This window comes from Coregonus clupeaformis, chromosome 27 (assembly GCF_020615455.1).
Source record: "Coregonus clupeaformis isolate EN_2021a chromosome 27, ASM2061545v1, whole genome shotgun sequence".
NCBI lineage: Eukaryota > Metazoa > Chordata > Actinopteri > Salmoniformes > Salmonidae > Coregonus > Coregonus clupeaformis.
The window spans coordinates 35,139,887-35,160,920 of record NC_059218.1 but is presented as its reverse complement, the minus strand read 5'-3'; the positions used below and the strand labels follow the sequence as shown (position 1 = coordinate 35,160,920).

At 44.8% G+C, this 21,034-nt stretch overlaps 2 protein-coding genes across 8 annotated transcripts in view; both read right to left on the bottom strand.

Moving 5' to 3' along the window:
* LOC121541889 (ephrin type-B receptor 4a-like) overlaps positions 1–4,942 on the bottom strand; it is a 34,821-nt gene extending 29,879 nt beyond the window's left edge. For both annotated transcript variants that reach the window (XM_041851259.2, XM_041851260.2), the window contains exon 1: positions 4,487–4,942. In XM_041851259.2, the coding sequence (XP_041707193.1) occupies positions 4,487–4,565 (79 nt within the window). In that variant the 5' untranslated portion in view covers positions 4,566–4,942. The remainder of the gene's footprint in view (positions 1–4,486) is intronic.
* A 12,414-nt stretch (positions 4,943–17,356) lies between these two features.
* Positions 17,357–21,034, bottom strand: part of LOC121541887 (disks large homolog 4) — a 103,982-nt gene continuing 100,304 nt past the window's right edge. For all 6 annotated transcript variants that reach the window (XM_041851257.2, XM_041851254.2, XM_041851253.2 and 3 more), the window contains 4 exons: positions 20,790–20,962; positions 19,655–19,767; positions 19,144–19,235; positions 17,357–18,687 (listed from right to left, as the gene is read on the bottom strand). In XM_041851257.2, coding sequence (XP_041707191.1) covers positions 18,581–18,687; positions 19,144–19,235; positions 19,655–19,767; positions 20,790–20,962 — 485 coding nt within the window. In that variant the 3' untranslated portion in view covers positions 17,357–18,580. The remainder of the gene's footprint in view (positions 18,688–19,143; positions 19,236–19,654; positions 19,768–20,789; positions 20,963–21,034) is intronic.

Sequence of the window (21,034 nt, the reverse complement as noted above, 5' to 3'; positions counted from 1 at the left end):
CACTGTTCTCTGCTCTTAAAGGCTCAAGACGGGGATTTGAAATGCAAAAAACCTTTGAAATAGGTTTTTAGGTTCCACATTGAAATAAGACCTTGTATGATGAAATGGTGAAACTAGTGTGAGCATGCAATGTGTATACTCTCTCTGTGTGTGTGTGTGTGTGTGTGTGTGTGTGTGTGTGTGTGTGTGTGTGTGTGTGTGTGTGTGTGTGTGTGTGTGTGTGTGTGTGTGTGTCTGAATCACAGCACACAGGCATGGGAAGTCCCTCTGTCTCACAACTATGTGCTTCAGATCATCACCTACTGCAGTGGTTCCCAACCAGGGGTACTAAGACCCCTGGGGATACTTGGACTATCCACAGGGGGTACTTGAGAAGACTCATGAGACCATAGGCTTACTGGTCAAATGCACATGAGGGGGTACTACATGGGTACTCCGGGCAGAGCACAATTCAGTTGGTGGTATAGTAACTGAAAAAGGTTGGGAACCTACTGCACACACACACATATTAAACCACACACACACCCTCTCACTTTCCGTCAGCCCGTTTCTAATTTCTACTTGACTTGATAGCAGTCTCTCCTCAGCACCCTTTGGCAGAAATGACCCTCTCCATAAGTGTCATTCTCTGTCCCTGTCCTATTTGATAGGCTGTGGCCTCATTCCCTCTCCTCTGTGTGCCCCCTCTCACAGTGAGTGGCGTGTGGGTGGAGGTGCAGGGGAGAGCACTTGGGTCGCCTGCCCCCCTCCCCCCCCTCCGCCTGCCTGTCAGTGTGTCACGGACATTGGTGCATGGCTTGGGGGATTGGTGGTTGTGGGCTGTTTTTTTTAATCATTCCCATCATCAACACAGACTACTGTCCACCTGTCACATTTCCATGTGCATCACATCTCATTTGTGACTAAAATATTCTTGATAATCAACCCAGACCCACTCAGAAACCCATCTGCCTAGGACGAGGCCACAGTCTGCAGAGACAACTTCATCAGAGAGAGAGAGAGTGAGGGGGGGGAGAGAGAGAGAGAGAGAGAGAGAGAGAGAGAGAGAGAGAGAGAGAGAGAGAGAGAGAGAGAAGGAGAGAGAGAGAGAGAGAGAGAGAGAGACTATTTGCACATAATTATAACACTGTATATAGACATAAAATGACATTTGAAATGTCTATATTATTTTGGAACTTTTGTGAGTGTAATGTTTACTGTTATTTTTGTTTTGTTTATTTCACTTTTGTTTATTATCTATTTCACTTGCTTTGGCAATGTAAACATATGTTTCCCATGCCAATAAAGCCCTTAAATTGAATTGAGAGAGAGAGAGAGAGAGAGAGAGAGAGAGAGAGAGAGAGAGAGAGAGAGAGAGAGAGAGAGAGAGAGAGAGAGAGAGAGAGAGAGAGAGAGAGAACAAGTGTTGCTGGAGAGCAGAGGCCGATTGGCCTGTAGATTATAGCTGCGTCACTCGGATGCCTGTTTAACTCTTCAAGGGGCTAATCATGGGATTAAGCTACAGAGGATGATGGCTGGGGTGTCAGTGAGGGGGAGGATTGCTTTAAATGCAAATCCTTTTCTTATAAAAATCGGTTCCATTTAATAGGATTTCTGGGGAAGAGATCCGCATTTCGCGGCAGGGGGAGACAGTCGGCAAGTCCTGACTGCATTGCCGCACTCACACAGCAGAGAGAGAGGTGATGGAAAGAGTAACAAAATAAAGAGAGTTCAGGGGAGGGGGAACGAGGCCCTAACTCTTTCACAAGGGCCTCTTGTATTCTGAATAAAAAACATTATTTCAGCATTTGCTGGTTTTAGACACTGAGTTTATGGGTTGTGAGCAGAATGTCACTCATTGCGGCACTCTATCCACAGAGAAGGTATGAAGAGAGAGAAAGACAGAGGGAGTGATGAGAAAAAAGAGGAGATGGAGGAAAAGTAACAGAGAGAGAGTGGATGAGCCTTTAGAGTGGTGTCTTTTGGGGGTTAGTTAATCTTGTAGGCTGATTGTGAAGGCTCACTGGCTCACTCGGGTGGAAGTCTGTTTTTTTCTTCAAACTCTTCTCGACAAAGACCACTAAATATCTGTTATACGATATGCGCAGGGATCAACCTTTGTTTAATCATTCACACACACACACACACACACAGCACACACACACACACGCACACACACACACACTAATCTCAGAGGGTTTGGGGCCCTTTTGAGGATTTTACCCTGTGGACCGAATCCAATCTCACCCCCACGAACGCCAAGCTTAACTTGGCCAAATTAATAATTACCAGCATTGCCCTTTTTTATACCTTCACAGTCCTGCAGTGACCACATGGAGGTAACACTTCAAAAATCATCAAATGCTGTTTGAATATTATTTAAAAAGTCAATAAGATCTTTAACAGCTGTTGGATTCTGGCTTGAAATATACTTATTAATGTTACTATACTAGAACTTATTGATTACTTTACATGTATAAGAAATGTATATGTTGGGGGTCAATGAAGGGTGAATAGGAACTCTGTGTATAGAAAGTTACTGAGTAAGACAAGCGAATGTGCAGAAAGTTAATATTCTGTTCAAACATGTTATTGCTGAATATTCATATTTCTAAGGAAGGAGGCAAAGAGCAACAGTCTAGTTTCAGTTACTGATAAGGCAGGCAAGTTGCAGTGGAACTAGGGATGTGGAACTCAGCACGAAAGAAGGATAACAGTTGAAGAGAGAAGACACTGGTGGGAGGGGGGCCATAGGGGCCCACCCCGAAGACCATCTGACTACAGTCCTATCCCATACACACTCACTTCCACGCCCATGAGGGTCCTAGACTTAGGCAGGGCCATCACAATACCAGTAAGAGGAATTGACCTAAGGATTGTTTATCTTTGACATGCAAGGAGATGACCGCTTAGTCGGAGGGTATACATATGTGCTTGTGTGACTTGTATGTTGTGCTTGCAGCTGAGGCACCCAGTGGGTTGAATAAACTTGGTTTGAGCTTTTTCTAGTCGCCAGTTTGAGTTTTTACTTTGTTTGTTCAGAACCTAACACAGCTAAGGGAAAGAGGTGACATTCAATAGATTAGCCTAACTCCCAGCCTACTGTTTCTCTTCCTTCTCAACCTGTTGAGTTGAGAAGGGAATTAGGGAACAGATGTTAGAGGTGGGTTTTTTACAGGAAAACGATACAGTCTAGGCCTAGATCCTCATAACTCTTCTCAATGGTAAGTGAAGCAGGCCTACAAAGTATCGTTGCAGGCCTGGATGCAGAGTGAATCGTAATAGTTAAAATACTTATTGAGGCAGGGGACAACAAGACCTCTAAAATGACCTTAACTGATGGGGGAAAAAACTGAAACATAATCATGAATTGATTTTAGGCGTTACTGTGGCTAATTAAAGTGACCTTGTAGCAGGCATACCAAACTAATCCCTTCAAGTCTCCTGTAATACCATAGCCGTGCTCGGGTGTTATCGATGCCTGTCAAACAGAACCATGTTAATTGTTTGTAGATAGAAGGGACCAGGTGTCACCATTTCAGCATGTAATGTGGAACTAATCCGAGCCATGCCGTTCAGGATTGATTGGTAGTGGAACACCACAGAACTGGGCAGGGTGGATATATACCAGCCTCTGGGTCACCTTTCCAGAACGCACATGCTCCCACACACACAGACAAGCACAAATTCAACAATGTGCACACACACACACACACACACACAACCACACACATACACACACACCTAATTCATTGTCACCTCTCTATCTTAAATTAATCCATGTATGTATGTTGTCTTGGACTGTTTTTAAAAGACATATAAAGATATACAGTATATATATAAAGAAACTTGCAAGAAGTGAAAAGTGAATCTTCATTAATGGTGAAGTCTCACTCAGAGTTTAATTGCAATAGTTAGATAGTGGAGGCTTATGATTCTTCATACAAATAAAAAATACTATACAGTAAAAATGTAGGAGTGTAGGATTGATTAGCCATCATGATGTACAACTAGCATGTCACATTAACAAGCACGTGTAAAAAATGTTTTTACTAAATGACACATGCATACAAAAAACACGACAACATATGCACTATACACACGTACACATGGATTTTGTGTTATAGATATGTGGTAGTAGAGTAGAGGCCTGAGGGCACACAAATCTGTAATGAATGTATTGTAATGTTTTTAAAATGTATAACGGCCTTAATTTTGCTGGACCCCAGGAAGAGTAGCTGTTGCCTTGGCAGCAGCTAATGGGGATCCATAATAAATACAAATACAAAACAGTGCAGTTGTTACAATGTAATATGTGATGCTGTTACAATGTAACAATAATCTGAAGTTGAAGACAAAAGAGGGCTAAATCATATTTTCAATAAGCTATTAGGTAGCCTAATAACCCCACAGTACATTTTTCGTCGAGAATAAGCATGGCGACAGCACATGAAACAGCCTTTTATTTGAGAACGTTGTAGAGGTAATACGAACCCATCCGACCTACCTTCCTCTGCTGTCGACAGAAGCAAACACTCCAGCAGGACCAGCCAAAGTGGGGCAATTCGACTGGATATGAACTCCATAATGGCATCCAGAATATCCGTAATATGAACGAACTCCAACGATTGTGTGTGTCAAAAAAGTTAAACTGTTAATTTATTGGCACGGTCAGCTGGGCCGTGTACCCATTGGCCGCAACACTGACCACATCTGACACCGACAACAGTTCAAACACCAGTTTCACTGGGGAATGAGTGAAAAAAATGTGTGGTCACAACATTACAAGGAAAACCTCGCTTTGACTGACGGACGGTGGGAAGTCAATGTCTCATGGAATAAGTCGATACAAATAGACAACCACCTGTTTAAAAAAATTATAATCTAGAATAGTCAATAAAGTATTAACTTTCATACTAGGAAAAACGTTCCTTTATAGCGCTAGAGCATATTGCATATAGTGGCTAACAATTATATAGCAAAAGTTGTCCTATGATCTTGTGCTATGTCCCCACTGTCACATTCAAGAAAGGGGACGCATGTAGGTGAAACTTATCGTATCATTGGGCTGTATTCGGTCCACTCTTTGTCCATGAACCCTCAACGACTTCTCTAAAATTCCCTCTCAATTCGATGACATGACTCCGTAATCAAGGCACTTGCAAAAAACTCAATTGTCAAGATGAATGAAAACCATGTTACTGCTGTGTTCTGTTCGATTCGGTAGTCTACTTTCTTTACAAACGACCAGATCCAGAATTGTATGAATATTTCTGTAAAAAATCGTCCCCAAAAATTAAGTCGATAGATGGTCGGGTACAACTGCGTGTCTCTGCCCCTGTCTTTAGGCTGTTTCCAATTATGTAGAATGATTTACAAATCACAGAGCTGAAAGAAAAATTGAACGACAAATCACTCCTGAAAAATAAACAAGAAACAAAAAAGTTATGCACTTATCTCCCGTCCACTCAGTAACCTCTCACTACGGATGTTTCAACACACATTTAGAGCCGAATAGCACTAACCTCCACTGACTGCTTTACGCCCCGCCTTCACGCATACAGTTTCGGCCAACCATAGGTCAATTCGAGCTGTAAGTCAAAAGAATATGAAAATCAACGCATTCACCCGACCCCATTTTTATGATATTTTTTGCGATTGTGTATTTAAGAGCATAAGTGCTGGGAGTGATATTGCTCATACCAGACAGTTATCATGTTTCATTCATGATACACAAATTAAAATAGCCTACAGGTTTTTGGGATGTGGAGATCCTTTTGCAATGTTCTCTTTTATGATATTTAATTTCATTCCAGTCTGCTCTGTAAGCATACAATACATACAGGCTACTACAATATCTACGGAAAAGAAACCAGACTGTTGCTGGTTTCATGTCATTCCCATGCAAATGCCCTATCGCCATGCAGAGTCGCAGGAAGCCGCTTTGTGGATTGGCCTGTTATTTCCTCGGCAGTGACTTCATTAAAGTTCTGGAGCGGTTGGTCCTTTTCTTATGTAAATGACCTGGAAGACCCATGGTGGAAAACAATTAGTAGCAGATAAAGACTGTCACAGCAGGCTGAGAACGAGAAAGCTTTGAGAATTAATTAGGTCTAAAGTACGTGTCTAAAAAGTATAAACAATGCTTATTATGATATACCTTTGCTATACTATGATTGGCCTTTATTATCGAATTGGCCTGCAGGTCACACAACGGACATTTCCGGTGTTCTATCTAAGTTCTTTTTATTAATTTCTTCAGGGTTTGTAATGTTCTACACCACACATAGCCTACTTAACATGCTCACATCTCTCAGGCATTTCCACTTGAGACATTAGGTGAATTAAAACTCTTGGTCCTACACAGAAAATGCTGTAATGTAAGTTAATGTACCTTGCTAAATGTGATAATAATCTTATAAATGGACTGTGTATAATAAGGGAATTATAATCAATGATGTTGAATTGAACTATTTGCACTGTACTTTGTACTTTACCCGACACACTTATATGTCACGCATACAGAATATGAGCAGTATGCACACAAAGACACACAACTAACACCAAACCCATACCTACATTTAACATTTTAGTCATTTAGCGGACGCTCTTCTCCAGAGTGACGATTGAATCGTACTACACTGGCTCTGACGCTCGTCGGATGTGGCAGGGCTTGAAAACTATTACAGACTACAAAGGGAAGCACAGCCGCGAGCTGCCCAGTGACACAAGCCTACCAGACGAGCTAAACCACTTCTATGCTTGCTTCGAGGCAAGCAACACTGAAGCATGCATGAGAGCACCAGCTGTTCCGGATGACTATTTGATCACGCTTTCCGTAGCCGATGTGAGTAAGACTTTTAAGCAGGTCAACATTCACAAGGCCGCAGGGCCAGACGGATTACCAGGACGTGTACTCCGAGCATGTGCTGACCAACTGGCAAGTGTCTTCACTGACATTTTCAACATGTCCCTGACTGGGTCTGTAATACCAACATGTTTCAAGCAGACCACCATAGTCCCCGTGTCCAAGGACTCTAAGATAACCTGCCTAAATGACTACCGACCCATAGCACTGACGTCTGTAGCCATGAAGTGCTTTGAAAGGCTGGTCATGGCTCACATCAACAGCATTATCCCAGAAACCCTAGACCCACTCCAATTTGCATACCGCCCCAACAGATCCACAGATGATGCAATCTCTATTGCACTCCACACTGCCCTTTCCCACCTGGACAAGAGGAACACCTACGTGAGAATGCTATTCATTGACTACAGCTCAGCATTCAACACCATAGTGCCCTCTAAGCTCATCACTAAGCTAAGGATCCTGGGACTAAACACCTCCCTCTGCAACTGGATCCTGGACTTCCTGACGGGCCGCCCCCAGGTGGTAAGGGTAGGTAACAACACATCTGCCACACTGATCCCTCAACACGGGGGCCCCTCAGGGGTGCGTGCTCAGTCCCCCTCCTGTACTCTCTGTTCACCCATGACTGCATGGCCAGGCACGACTCCAACACCATCATTAAGTTTGCCGACGACACAACAGTGGTAGGCCTGATCACCGACAACGATGAGACAGCCTATAGGGGAGGAGGTCAGAGACCTGGCCGTGTGGTGCCAGGACAACAACCTCTCCCTCAACGTGACCAAGACAAAGGAGATGATTGTGGACTACAGGAAAAAAAAGAGGACTGAGCACGCCCCCATTCTCATCGACGGGGCTGTAGTGGAACAGGTTGAGAGCTTCAAATTCCTTGGTGTCCACATCACCAACGAACTATCATGGTCCAAACACACCAAGACAGTCGTGAAGACGGCACGACAAAGCCTATTCCCCCTCAGGAGACTGAAAAGATTTGGCATGGGTCCTCAGATCCTCAAAAAATTATACAGCTGCACCATCGAGAGCATCCTGACTGGTTGCATCACCGCCTGGTATGGCAACTGCTTGGCCTCCGACCGCAAGGCACTACAGAGGGTAGTGCGTACGGCCCAGTACATCACTGGGGCCAAGCTTCCTGCCATCCAGGACCTCTATACCAGGCGGTGTCAGAGGAAGGCCCTCAAAATTGTCAAAGACTCCAGCCACCCTAGTCATAGACTGTTCTCCCTGCTACCGCACGGCAAGCGGTACCGGAGTGCCAAGTCTAGGTCCAAAAGACTTCTCAACAGCTTCTACCCCCAAGCCATAAGACTCTGAACAGCTAATCATGGCTACCCGGACTATTTGCACTGCCCCCCACCCCATCAATTTTTACGCTGCTGCTACTCTGTTAATTATTTATGCATAGTCACTTTAACTCTACCCACATGTACATATTACTTCAACTATCTCAACTAGCCGGTGCCCCCGCAAATTGAACTGGCCAAACAGTTCAATTTTTTGTTTCATCAGACCAGAGGACATTTCTCCAAAAAGTATGATCTTTGTTCCCATGTGCAATTGCAAACCGTAGTCTGGCTTTTTATTGGCAGTTTTGGAGCAGTGGCTTCTTCTTTGCTGAGCGGCCTTTCAGGTTATGTCAATATCGGACTCGTTTAACTGTGGATATACTGTAGATACTTTTGAACCTGTTTCCTCCAGCATCTTCACAAGGTCCTTTGCTGTTGTTCTGGGATAGATTTGCACTTTTCGCACCAAAGTATGCTCTTCTCTAGGAGACAGAATGCGTCTCCTTCCTTAGCGGTATGACAGCTGTGTGGTCCCACAGTCTTTATACTTGCGTACTATTGTTTGTACAGATGAACATGGTACATTCAGGTGTTTGGAAATTACTCCCAAGGATGAACCAGACTTGTGGAGGTCTACAATTATTTTTCTGAGGTCTTGGCTGATTTCTTTTGATTTTCCCATGATGTGAAGCAAAGAGGCACTGTTTGAAGGTAGGCCTTGAAATACATCCACAGGTACACCTCCAATTGACTCAAATGATGTCAATTAGCCTATCAGAAGCTTCTAAAGCCATGACATCATTTTCTGGAATTTTCCAAGCTGTTTAAAGGCATGTAAAGCTGTTTAGTGTATGTAAACTTCTGACCTACTGGAATTGTGATACAGTGAATTATAAGTGAAATAATCTGTCTGTAAACAATTGTTGGAAAAATTACTTGTGTCATGCACAAAGTAGATGTCCTAACCGACTTGCCAAAACTATAGTTTGTTAACAAGAAATCTGTGGAGTGGTTGAAAAACAAGTTTTAATGACTCCAACCTAAGTGTATGTAAACTTCCGACTTCAACTGTACTATGCGCATAGTGCAGCTGGTGTAGGCAGCTGTGTGTTGCAGTGAGAAGCGTACTAGATTGTGCTCTTGAGTCCAAGGTGGCCCAAAAAAGCCTGGCCCATGGGTAACTGGGTCAGAGGAATGTGCTAAATGGGGTCAGGTCTGACTGGCCCGTCTGACGGCTGTAAGCACATCGTCTCCCATGGTACACACACTCCTGGACACGATCCATTCATACACTACACCAGGGTTCCCAAACTTTTTCACTCAGGCCAATATCCCGCGCACGCCACCTGTACAGTATATCTATGGGCACAAGCACTGTTCATGACACAAACTGTTCACACCACTCTTGTTGGCGGAGAGACATTTTTATTGCAGATTTAAGCTTATTTCCTGCAATTCTACACATTTTGTCATGGGGTGCAGAGAACATTTTGCAGCTTTAAAGCAAATGTTCTTGTAATTCTATACATTTGTCCATGTCTAATGTGTATTCATGTGATATTTGAGTGACTCGAACATTACTAGAAATCTATGGGCTAAAAAACCTAACTAAAAAACGCTGTTTTGATCTGGACATTTCTAGACATTTCTGACAGGTTATACTGAACAAAAATATAAACGCAACATGTAAAGTGTTGGTCCCATGTTTCATGAGCTGAAATAAAATATCCCAGAAATGTTCCATATGCACAAAAACCTTATTTCTCTCAAGTTTTTTGGTACCATTTTTTTACATCCCTGTTAGTGAGCATTTCTGCTTTGCCAAGATAATCCATCCACCTGACAGGTGTGGCATATCAAGAAGCTGATTAAACAGCCTGATCATTACACAGGTGCACCTTGTGCTTGGGACAAGAAAAGGACACTTTAAAATGTGCTGTTTTGTCACACAACACAATGCCACAGATGTCTCACGTTTTGACTGCAGGAATGTCCACCAGAGCTGTTGCCAGAGAATTTAATGTTAATTTCTCTCGTTCAAATATTTTTTATTGAACACACACAAGAATGTTGTATAGGTATGAAAGACACGTGTACAGTTCTTATCTAAACATAAGAGAACAGATATGAACAACAAGACCCAGAGTTATGGGCACAAAACAAATATTACAAAACAGGACATACAGAACAGGGACAGGTAGAAAGAAAAAGGGTAGATGTACCCCCCCACTTATACTTATACCCCCCTTTATCCCCCCCCATATTCCACCCTATTCCCCTCCCGACTGCTCGGGTGGTGGGGCCAGCACACGCTGGCCAAAGGTAGATTACAATATGACAATTGAGAGTGCGTTAAAAAGTACAAATTCACAGCGCCGACTGGTCCAAGTAAGAGAGGAAAGGCTGCCAGATTTGATCAAATGTTGATCATTTATTGTTCAGAATATATCTAATTCTTTCTAAGTGTACAGTGTTTGCCAATTCGCTGAGCCATAATTTGGTAGAGGGCGCTTCCCTCCTTTTCCAAAACAACAAGATTAATTTTTTGGCCGAAATGAGACTGTAAGAGATTAGTTGTTTTTGGGAGTTGGTTAATCCGTTTAGGGATTCGGACACTCCCAGGATTATCAGAAGCGGGTCTGGGTCTATTGAAGTCTCCAGAACTACAGAGAGGACCCCAAAAATTCCACACCAATAACCATACAGAGCATAGGGCAAAGCAGTGGAGTAGTGTACCCTGCTCAGCCTGACATTTATCACACATAGGGGATGTATCAGGAAATATCCTATGCAGTTTAGTTTTGGAATAATTTCTCTGTCATAAGCCGCCTCCAACATAGTTTTAAAGAATTTGGAAGTACGTCCAACCGGCCTTACAACCGCAGACCACCTGTATGGCGTCGTGTGGGCGAGCGGTTTGCTGATGTCAACGTTGTGAACAGAGTGCCCCATGGTGGCGGTGGGGTTATGGTATGGGCAGGCATAAGCTACAGACAACGAACACAATTGCATTTTATCGATGGCAATCTCAAGGCACAGAGATACCGTGACGAGATCCTGAGGCCCATTGTCGTGCCATTCATCCGCCTCCATCACCTCATGTTTCAGCATGATAATGCACGGCCCCATGTTGCAAGGATCTGTACACAATTCCTGGAAGCTGAAAATGTCCCAGTTCTTCCATGGCCTGCATACTCACCAGACATGTCACCCATTGAGCATGTTTGGGATGTTCTGGATCGATGTGTACGACAGCGTGTTCCAGTTCTCGCCAATATCCAGCAACTTCGCACAGTCATTGAAGACGAGTGGGACAGCATTCCACAGGCCACAATCAACAGCCTGATCAACTCTATGTGAAAGAGATGTGTCGCGCTGCATGAGGCAAATGGTGGTCACACCAGATACTGACTGGTTTTCTGATCCACGCCCCTACCTTTAAAAAAAGGTATCTGTGACCAACAGATGCATATCTGTATTCCCAGTCATGTGAAATCCATAGATTAGGGCCTAATGAATTTATTTCAATTGACTGATTTACTTATATGAACTGTAACTCAGTAAAATCTTTGAAATTGTTGCATGTTGCGTTTATATTTTTGTTCAGTATATAAATAGCGCTCTAAGGTATGCAATGACTGACATGACAAGAGGAAAACTGATGATGCACTACCAAATTTCGAAATTGCACCTTATGCATTCTACTATTACAACTTCCAAGAGTAAGTTGAAAGCTGGACTGAGTTCCTAAAAAAAAAACGCCCCCCGCTGCCGACCCCACAGTTTGAGAACCACTGCACTACACAACACAATAGCAGCACGAAAAACACCCTATCTACCACTCTGTCAGGCAGAAGTTGGCAGGAATAACGTTGGATCAGCAAGTTTCTCAGAGACGGTATGCATCCATAGTGGGCCATAAACCCCATGTTCCCTTACACATAATGCTAAAAGCTCTGAGGGTGTTGGGTGAGACTTTTCTCTCTGGGGGTGAGACTGACATGGTGGAGGTCAGAACAGAGGAAACCACAGTAATGAGTGAAAGAAAGACACAGAGTGAAGAGCTGAGACTTGCACAGTGCCACAGAGGTGTGAAGTCTGCTGTGGTTCAACGTCAGTGCATGTGTGGTGTGAATGGAGGGAAGGGTATATCAGGCAGCTACTGTTCTGCCATGGCTTCAGGGCATCTGATGCTACTGTTATATCCCGGGCCAAAACACTTCCATCATCTATCTAGCCCAGTGGAGCAGGTGTGAGGTAGCAATGACCAAAGGTTTATACCTACTTTCAGATCTCCCTCGGCTTCTGACATTCATCACAACATTTAAGTCATTTAGCAGACACTCTTATCCAAAGCAACTTAAAGTAGTGCGTGTATACATTTTCATACTGGTACCCCATGGGAATCGAACCCACAACCCTAGCATTGCAAAAGAGAGAGGAGGGAAAGAGAGAGGAGGAGAGGAGAAGGACACAGATGATACAAGAAGATAGAGTGAGCGTGTGAGGTAGAGGAGGGGGAGAGGAGAAGGGCATGAGGGACACATAGAGAGAGTGTGTGTGTGAGAGGAAGGGGATAGAGAGGGGAGAGGGAGGGGAGAGAGAGGGAGGGGAGAGGGATGGAGAAGGATGGAGGGGAGAGAGTGTGGAGAGGGAGGGGAGCGAGAGGGGGAGAGGGAGGGAGGAGGGGAGAGAGAGAGGTAGAGGAGAGGGAGGGAGGGAGGGTGAGAGGGGAGAGAGAGGGGAGAGAGGGAGGGGAGAGAGAGGGGGAGAGAAAGGGGAGAGGGAGGGAGAGGGAGGTGAGAGGGATGGGAGAGAGAGGGGGGAGAGAAAGGGAGGGAGAGGGAGGGGAGAGAGGGAGGGAGGGAGAGAGAGGGAGGGAGGGAGGGGGAGAGAGGGGGGAGAGGGAGGGGAGAGGGAGGAGAGGGGAGAGAGAGGGAGAGAGGGGAGAGAGAGGGGAGGGAGGGGAGGGGGGAGAGAGGGGGAGAGGGATGGGAGAGGGAGGAGAGGGGAGAGAGAGGGAGAGAGGGAGGGAAGAGAGAGGGAGGGGAGAGGGAGGGGAGAGAGGGGGGGAAGAGAGAGGAGGGGGGAGAGGGAGGGGAGAGAGGGAGGGAGAGGGAGGGGAGAGAGGGGAGAGAGGGAGGGGAGAGAGAGGGAGAGGGAGAGGGACGGGGGAGGGAGAGGGATGGGAGAGAGATGAGAGGGAGAGGGAGGGGAGAGAGGGAGGGGAGAGAGAGGGGAGGGAGGGGAGAGGGAGGGGAGAGAGAGAGAGCTGAGAAAGGGCTGCTTTCATGGCTCATGGTCTCGTGTTCGGCAGGCAGGGAGACTTTCAGCAGCACAGCCATAAGTCAATGGAACAGAACCAGACCCTTTTGAGTCTTACAGACAATACGACACACACTGTGCTGCCATACCAGGTGCTACCCCTATCCCATCCCAACATAACATTAACACACCCCACCCCCCTTCACTATGACCCCTCCCTACAAACCTTTAGACCCACCCATCGTAAAACAGCCCACCCCAATCCAAACACCCATATATCCTAACACTGCCCCTGTGTGTGTGTGTGTGTGTGTGTGTTTGAGATGTATGTAACGACCTTACCAAACACAGACAAGTTCTGCCTCTTACCTCTAGTATGTGTCTGTTTGCTATGTGTCTCCATAACCCCATACTTTACCCCGTATCCTTGTGACACCCTATCCATACAGCTAGTACCTTAAAGCAGTGTTTCCCAACCCTGGTCCTCCAGTACCCCCAACAGTACACATTTTTATTGTAACCCTCGAGAAGCACCCCTAATTCAACTTGTCAACTAATCATCAAGCCCTCAATAAGCTGAATGAGGTGTGCTTGTCCAGGGCTACAACACACATGTATGCTGTTGGGGGTACTGGAGGACCCGGGTTGGGAAACACTGACTTAAAGGGAGGAAACCCAGGTATTACTGTTAATACATATGACAATGGTATTATTTTAAAATCTTATGTAATCCCATCCCTTTAACAGAGATATCCATCCGTAGTCCTGGGATTTCTAATCTCATTGTGCTAACCAACCCTATGAGGAGCTGACCCAGATCTGACGGGAAAATGTGCTCATAAATGAAACAGTAATGGAATACTATTATTGTGACCTGAAGTGCTGAACCACAGTGAGGAATATGTGGAGGAAACACAGGCAGTACAACATGAGGGTGGGGTGGAACATCAGCACAGAACACAGGTGAAGGACCCTGCCAGAACATTCACACACAAACACAAATGAAGAAGCTGAATACCTAGAATTCGTTTTCAGATTGTGAAAATGTCCAACCTAAAGACTGTTAAATGTGAAAATGTGCTCTGCATGTCTAATTGCCAGTGATTGTGCTTGGTGTAGATCTGTAGTGAGATATATAATAGTCATAATATTGATCCTAATCACACTAGGGGAGCCAATATGGCGTGATTCTCTCTGCTCACGCCCCATTAGTCACACCAAGCACATACCAGGAGCTACACAGGCCACACACACATCCACACACACAAAGGACTTGTTGAATAGTGATTTTCCAGCTCAAAGTTCTATACATTGTAACGGGCTGGAGGGTTCACCTCATCCTCTGACGCAATGTGTTCTGGCTTCACTGAACACACAACACACACACAGACACACATACACACACACACACACACACACACACTTCTATTTCTTACTCTCACAGAGGAAGCATCTTTCTTGTGTGATTTCCTAAAGGGAAAAGGGTGGGACTTGAACTCCCCTGGGTGTCAGCAGGGTGGGGGGGGGAGAGAGAGAGAGAGGGGCCGAGGGAGAACACAGAGAGATAGAAAAAAGGAGAGAAATTAATTTGGGAAAACAAGAAACACACGAAAACACACCACAAGCAAAGGGAAAGAGAGAGAAAAATAAGAAACTGCAGTGTGTGAAGCTGGAGACTGCAGAGAAGTTGCTACAAAAATGAAATTTGAGCGCCCCCTAAAGGCCAGATGTTCTAGTTCCTCTTCCCAGGCTGAGGACCAACCTTAACCTGCATGGTTCCTGGCTTGGTACCAAAAAACAACATCAAATCATAGTCAACCCCCCCCCCAATAAAGGTACCATGACACTGCTCTTTTCTCAGAAAGCTTATTTTAATTAATTGTATTGTTTTTATAGCTCATTTACAACAAGCGATTCACTGAAATGAAACATGTTAGTTTGCTTGATATTGTTATCTCTTGCAAGATAAATAATTTTAAACATATTTTCAGCATCAGTTGACTTTGTCGTAATTTTATCATCAGTCTTTTCAGTAAAAATTAATATATATTTTGTTTAGGAGTATCACACTATGATATGGATGACAGACAGAGAATAAGAAATTCATTAGATTTTTCAAATAAAGAAATAGATAACATATTATTATTCATGTAGAATGTTTGTTCTTGTGTGTGTCTGTGTGTGTGGGTGTGTGTGTGTATGTGTGTGTATGTGTGTCTGTGTGTCTCTGTGTGTGTGTGTGTATGTGTGTATGTGTGTGTGTGTGTGTGTGTATGTGTGTGTGTGTGTGACCCACCCAAAGTGATGTGTTACTGTATATTAAAGGGGCTAGCAGGGCTGTGGGCTCAGGTCCCAGTGCTGAGGCTCTGACGGTTTCTCTAATGTCCAATCAGCAGTGTGCACGGCCAGAGCATCCCACGCCCCACACGACCCCAACATCTCTGTATTTACAACAGTTCTGGCCAGTCCCCCAAAACTGAGAATGTGCAAAAAAAATGTATGCAAAAACAAATACAGACTTATAAGTGAGTAAAACTGAAACAGTGAGAGCAGTTAACAATAAATAATCAATCCAAAACATGAACACTTTCCTTCTCTCACTGGGAGAAGCAAGTGAGCCAAAACAAAGGAACAATAAATATGAACGGTCACTTCCACCAGTAACTTCACTCTTTCAAACATCAAATCAAAAGTTCTAAACAAATGTTTAAGTAAATACAAACTAGTGTCTGTAAACCCCTGTAATCCATATAGTATTCTGTCTTATTCTCACTCCCTCTATCAATACCTGTATTAATGCTGTCAGTGCAAATTATTATTATACTAGACACACAACCCCACTCTCATTGCATATCATCATTACACTATTGCACTAAATTTCATGAGCCTGGCACTCACACACACGGGCAAGAACACACACGCACACAGACACACACACAGTCCCACAACCACCCACATACACATGCACACGCACACCACCTTTCTATCCCATCCAATATTACTGTATTGTATACTGCACCTCAAACCAAAACACTCTGGGCACAGGAAGTGAGATGTGTAACTCAGTTGTAGCTCAGCTATATCTCAGTTATATCTCAGTTATAGTTCAGTTATATCTCAGTTATATCTCAGTTATATCTCAGTTATATCTCAGTTATAGCTCAGTTATAGCTCAGTTATATCTCAGTTATAGTTCAGTTATATCTCAGTTATAGCTCAGTTATATCTCAGTTATAGTTCAGTTATATCTCAGTTATATCTCAGTTATATCTCAGTTATATCTCAGTTATATCTCAGTTATAGCTCAGTTATATCTCAGTTATAGTTCAGTTATATCTCAGTTATAGCTCAGTTATATATCAGTTATATCTCAGTTATAGCTCAGTTATAGCTCAGTTATAGCTCAGTTATATCTCAGTTATAGCTCAGTTATATCTCAGTTATAGTTCAGTTATAGTTCAGTTATAGTTCAGTTATATCTCAGTTATAGTTCAGTTATATCTCAGTTATATCTCAGTTATAGCTCAGTTATATCTCAGTTATATCTCAGTTATAGCTCAGTTATAGCTCAGTTATATCTCAGTTATATCTCAGTTATAGCTCAGTTATTATGTGTTTCTTTGTGTGTTTGTTTGTCAGGACTGTGTGTTGTGTGGAGGGGAAAATCAAGCAAAGTCAATGACCAAAACAAATCACCAAACACAAGAGAAACATTACCCAAAGAAAGCAATGGAAAATTGTTGAAGAGATGTTACATTTTACAGTCTCTAACTCCTGTTAGAAATCGTCATTAAAAATATATATTTATATAGGCCATTTTGTCTGTTAAATGTGTTATATATACGTAGCCTTCATTTATGACGAAACAAAGAGAGAGAGAGAAAGAAAGAGGCAGAGAAAGAGTGGTAGGGAGGAGGAGGAAGAGAGTCCACACACACACACACACACACACACACACACACACACCACTGCTCAGAGTGGCCAGTGAGAACACTGTGTGTGGGTTGTTGAGGGGTCTTTTTGGAAGAGTGATCAGAGAATTGGCTGCGGTGCTCTTAACACTAAAGAGCTGAACATAAGAACTCTGCTGTTGTGCACTAAGAGAACATTCAGCCTGGGATCTGCCTGCCTGTTACAAACAGGTCAGAACAACCAGTGCTTTTGGAGAACAGCCAGGTGGATTAGAATGGCACTACTGTACGGCTGACTGTGTGTGCGGTACAGAAGAGACCCAGAGGTTACACTATGTGAGGTCTTCCATTGTCAATGCACACAGTGAGTTTGCACACAAGAAAGACACCCCCCTTTTTCTCTGTCTGCACTGCTCTGCTCCTCTCTGTTGAGACATGCTAAAAACTCCCCCACCAAACGGCGGGGGAAACGGAAAGACGGGTGGGACACACCTCCAAGTCATTTCTCTTCTTCTTTTTCTCTATTCATTCTTCTTAATATCCGTCATTTTCCTCAACTCCCATCTCTGAGTTCTTTGAGGACGCATGCGCAAGTTCAACTTTTGAGTTTTAATTTGTGCTGCTTTTGATGTCCTTGCAATGCTTTTCGTGGGTGATTGAGCGAATGCCAGTCTTGGTTAGTGGGGTGTTGTTCATAGAGCAAAGCCTTTTCACTAGAAAAGCGCCTCCTCTGGATTAGAGGAACTCAATAGTATCTGTGTGCCCTTCCATAGTCTATGCACTCTCCTTCTCTCTCTCTCCCTCATTTTCATGTCCTGAACAGAGAGAGAGGAGACAGGAGGAGGAGAGAAGCCTAAGGGATATAACAAAGGAAGGATCAGATGGATGCTGATGGTTTTGCCACCTTGTCGGCGGGGATGTCAAAGGCAGCCAATGAGACTGAGAGAGACAGAGAGGGAGAGATGGCAGATAATTTACCCTGTGCTTATCCCGGGGACGCCCCCCGCCCCGCCCCGCCCTGCCACATCAAACTGGGTCACCCCTCTCCAGTCTTTCTCAGTACTCACCACACATTGATTATATATGAATATTTATTAAATACTCTCATGTCTATCTCTCTGTGTTTCTGTGTCTGTCTGTCTGTCTGTCCGTCTGTGTTTCTATGTCTGTCTCTTTAAACGCTGGTTGGGCTGGAGGGCAGACTGTCTGAGGGTGGTTGGGGGGTGGAGGTGGGTTATGGGGCAGCCTCACAGCCTCTCCCGGGTGGGGATCCAGATGTAAGGCCCTGATTGCTCCTCGATCACCGTCTTCACCTTGTGGTAAACCTCCTCGAAGCTGTCTCCTTCCACCACAGCTGGAGAGAGAGAGCGGGAGAGAGAGAGAGGGAAAGAGAGACAGAGAGAGACAGAGAGGGAGAGGGAGACAGAGAGAGAGAGAGAGAGAGAGAGAGAGAGAGAGAGAGAGAGAGAGAGAGAGAGAGAGAGAGAGAGAGAGAGAGAGAGAGAGAGAAAGATAGAGAGAGAGAGAAAGAGAGAGAGAGAGAGAGAAAGAAAGAAAGAAAGAAAGAAAGAAAGAGAGAGAAAGAAAGAGCGAGAGAGAGAGAGAGAGCGAGGGAGAGAGAGAGAGAGAGAGAGGGAGGGAGGAAGAAAACGTCAGATATGTGTCTGTGTGTGGTGTCACGCATAAAAAGTTTATGAGCAAACATCCAGATCAAGTCACACTGTCATCTACCTGCAGAGTTAGATGATAATTAGGTCAACACATTCCTGCTTAATGGAATTACAGCCCAAAGTGTTCTAGACAGTGTTACCTGAGAAGCACTCTAGGAAGTCCTGTTCCAGTTTGAGAGCGCGGTCCATACCCTTCCTGGCCTGCTCTTCTGTCAGACGAGTGTTGATCTCTCTGCACAACAACAACAACAACACATACACACACAATCATCAGTCAACACAAGTCATATACACTACCAGTCAAAAGTTTGGGGACACCTACTCGTTCAAGGGTTTTTCTTTATTTTTTACTATTTTTTACATTGTAGAATAATAGTGAAGACATCAAAACTATGAAAACTATGAAATAATACACATGATTACTACATGATTCCATTTGTGTTATTTCATAGTTTTGATGTCTCCACTATTATTCTACAATGTAGAAAATAGTAAAAATAAAGAAAAACCCTTGAATGAGTAGGTGTGTCCAAACTTTTGACTGGTAGTGTAGCTAGTGTGTGAGTTTGTGTGTATGTGTGTGTGTGTGTGTATGTGTGTGTGTGTATGTAAGTGTGTGTGTATGTGTGTGTCGTATGTGTGTGTACATACAGGACATTCTCAAGTGACTTGGGCCGGACGAAGATGGCGATAGGGTGGAGCTGAGCGGCCTGTAGTCTGCGGACAGCATTGGCTGACACATCCAGTATACAGTGTTTCCCCTGCTACTCACAGCAAAGGAGGGAAACGAGGGGTGAGGGGAGGGAGAGATGGAGGAAGAGAGAGGAATGAGGGAGAGAACGGAAAGGGAGAAAATGGAGGGAGGATGGGAGAGATGGTGGGAGAGAGAGAACGGCGGGAGGGAGAGAGAGGAGGGGAAGAGAACGGAGGGAGGGAGAGAGTGGTGGGGGAGACAACGGAGGGAGAGAGAGAGAGGAGTGGGAGAGAACAGAGGGAGGGAGAGAGAGAAGGGGGAGAGAAACGGAGGGAGGGAGAGAGAGGAGGTGGAGAGAACAGAAGGAGGGAGAGAGTGGTGGGGGAGAGAGCAGAGGGAGGGAGAGAGAGGAGGGGGAGAGAACAGAGGGAGGGAGAGAGAGGAGGGGGAGAGAAACGGAGGGAGGGAGAGAGAGGAGGTGGAGAGAACAGAAGGAGGGAGAGAGTGGTGGGGGAGAGAGCAGAGGGAGGGAGAGAGAGGAGGGGGAGAGAACAGAAGGAGGGAGAGAGTGGTGGGGGAGAGAGCAGAGGGAGGGAGAGAGAGGAGGGGGAGAGAACAGAGGGAGGGAGAGAGAGGAGGTGGAGAGAACAGAAGGAGGGAGAGAGTGGTGGGGGAGAGAGCAGAGGGAGGGAGAGAGAGGAGGGGGAGAGAACAGAGGGAGGGAGAGAGAGGAGGTGGAGAGAACAGAAGGAGGGAGAGAGTGGTGGGGGAGAGAACAGAGGGAGGGAGAGAGAGGAGGGGGAGAGAACAGAGGGAGGGAGAGAGAGGAGGTGGAGAGAACAGAAGGAGGGAGAGAGTGGTGGGGGAGAGAACAGAGGGAGGGAGAGAGAGGAGGGGATTCAATCAGCCAGATCCTTTTACACTTCGTAAGCCAATCAATACAGAACAACAGCTGTTGTTGTGAGCATGTTAAATAATGTAGAGTTGCCTAATGTGTCATCCCTCTCATGTTAATATAATAATATAAATATCACAATGATAATATATCTCCAAAGCTTGTTTAACAGGGTATCTGATCTGTGCTGTCTGTACCTGCTCTGCCACCTCGCGGACGCTCTGAACGCTGGTGCCGTACAGATGGCTGTTGTACTGGCCCGCCTCGATGAAGCGGTGGCTCTGGATGTCCTTCTCCATTTGTTCCCGTGACGACACAAAGTGGTAGTCCCGCCCGTCCACCTCGTACTCACGCTTGGGCCGCGTGGTGTCTGTGTGGGAGGGGCCAAGCGGTCATTCAGGCTGTCAATCAATCACCCTGTCAATAGATCAATGTAAACCGC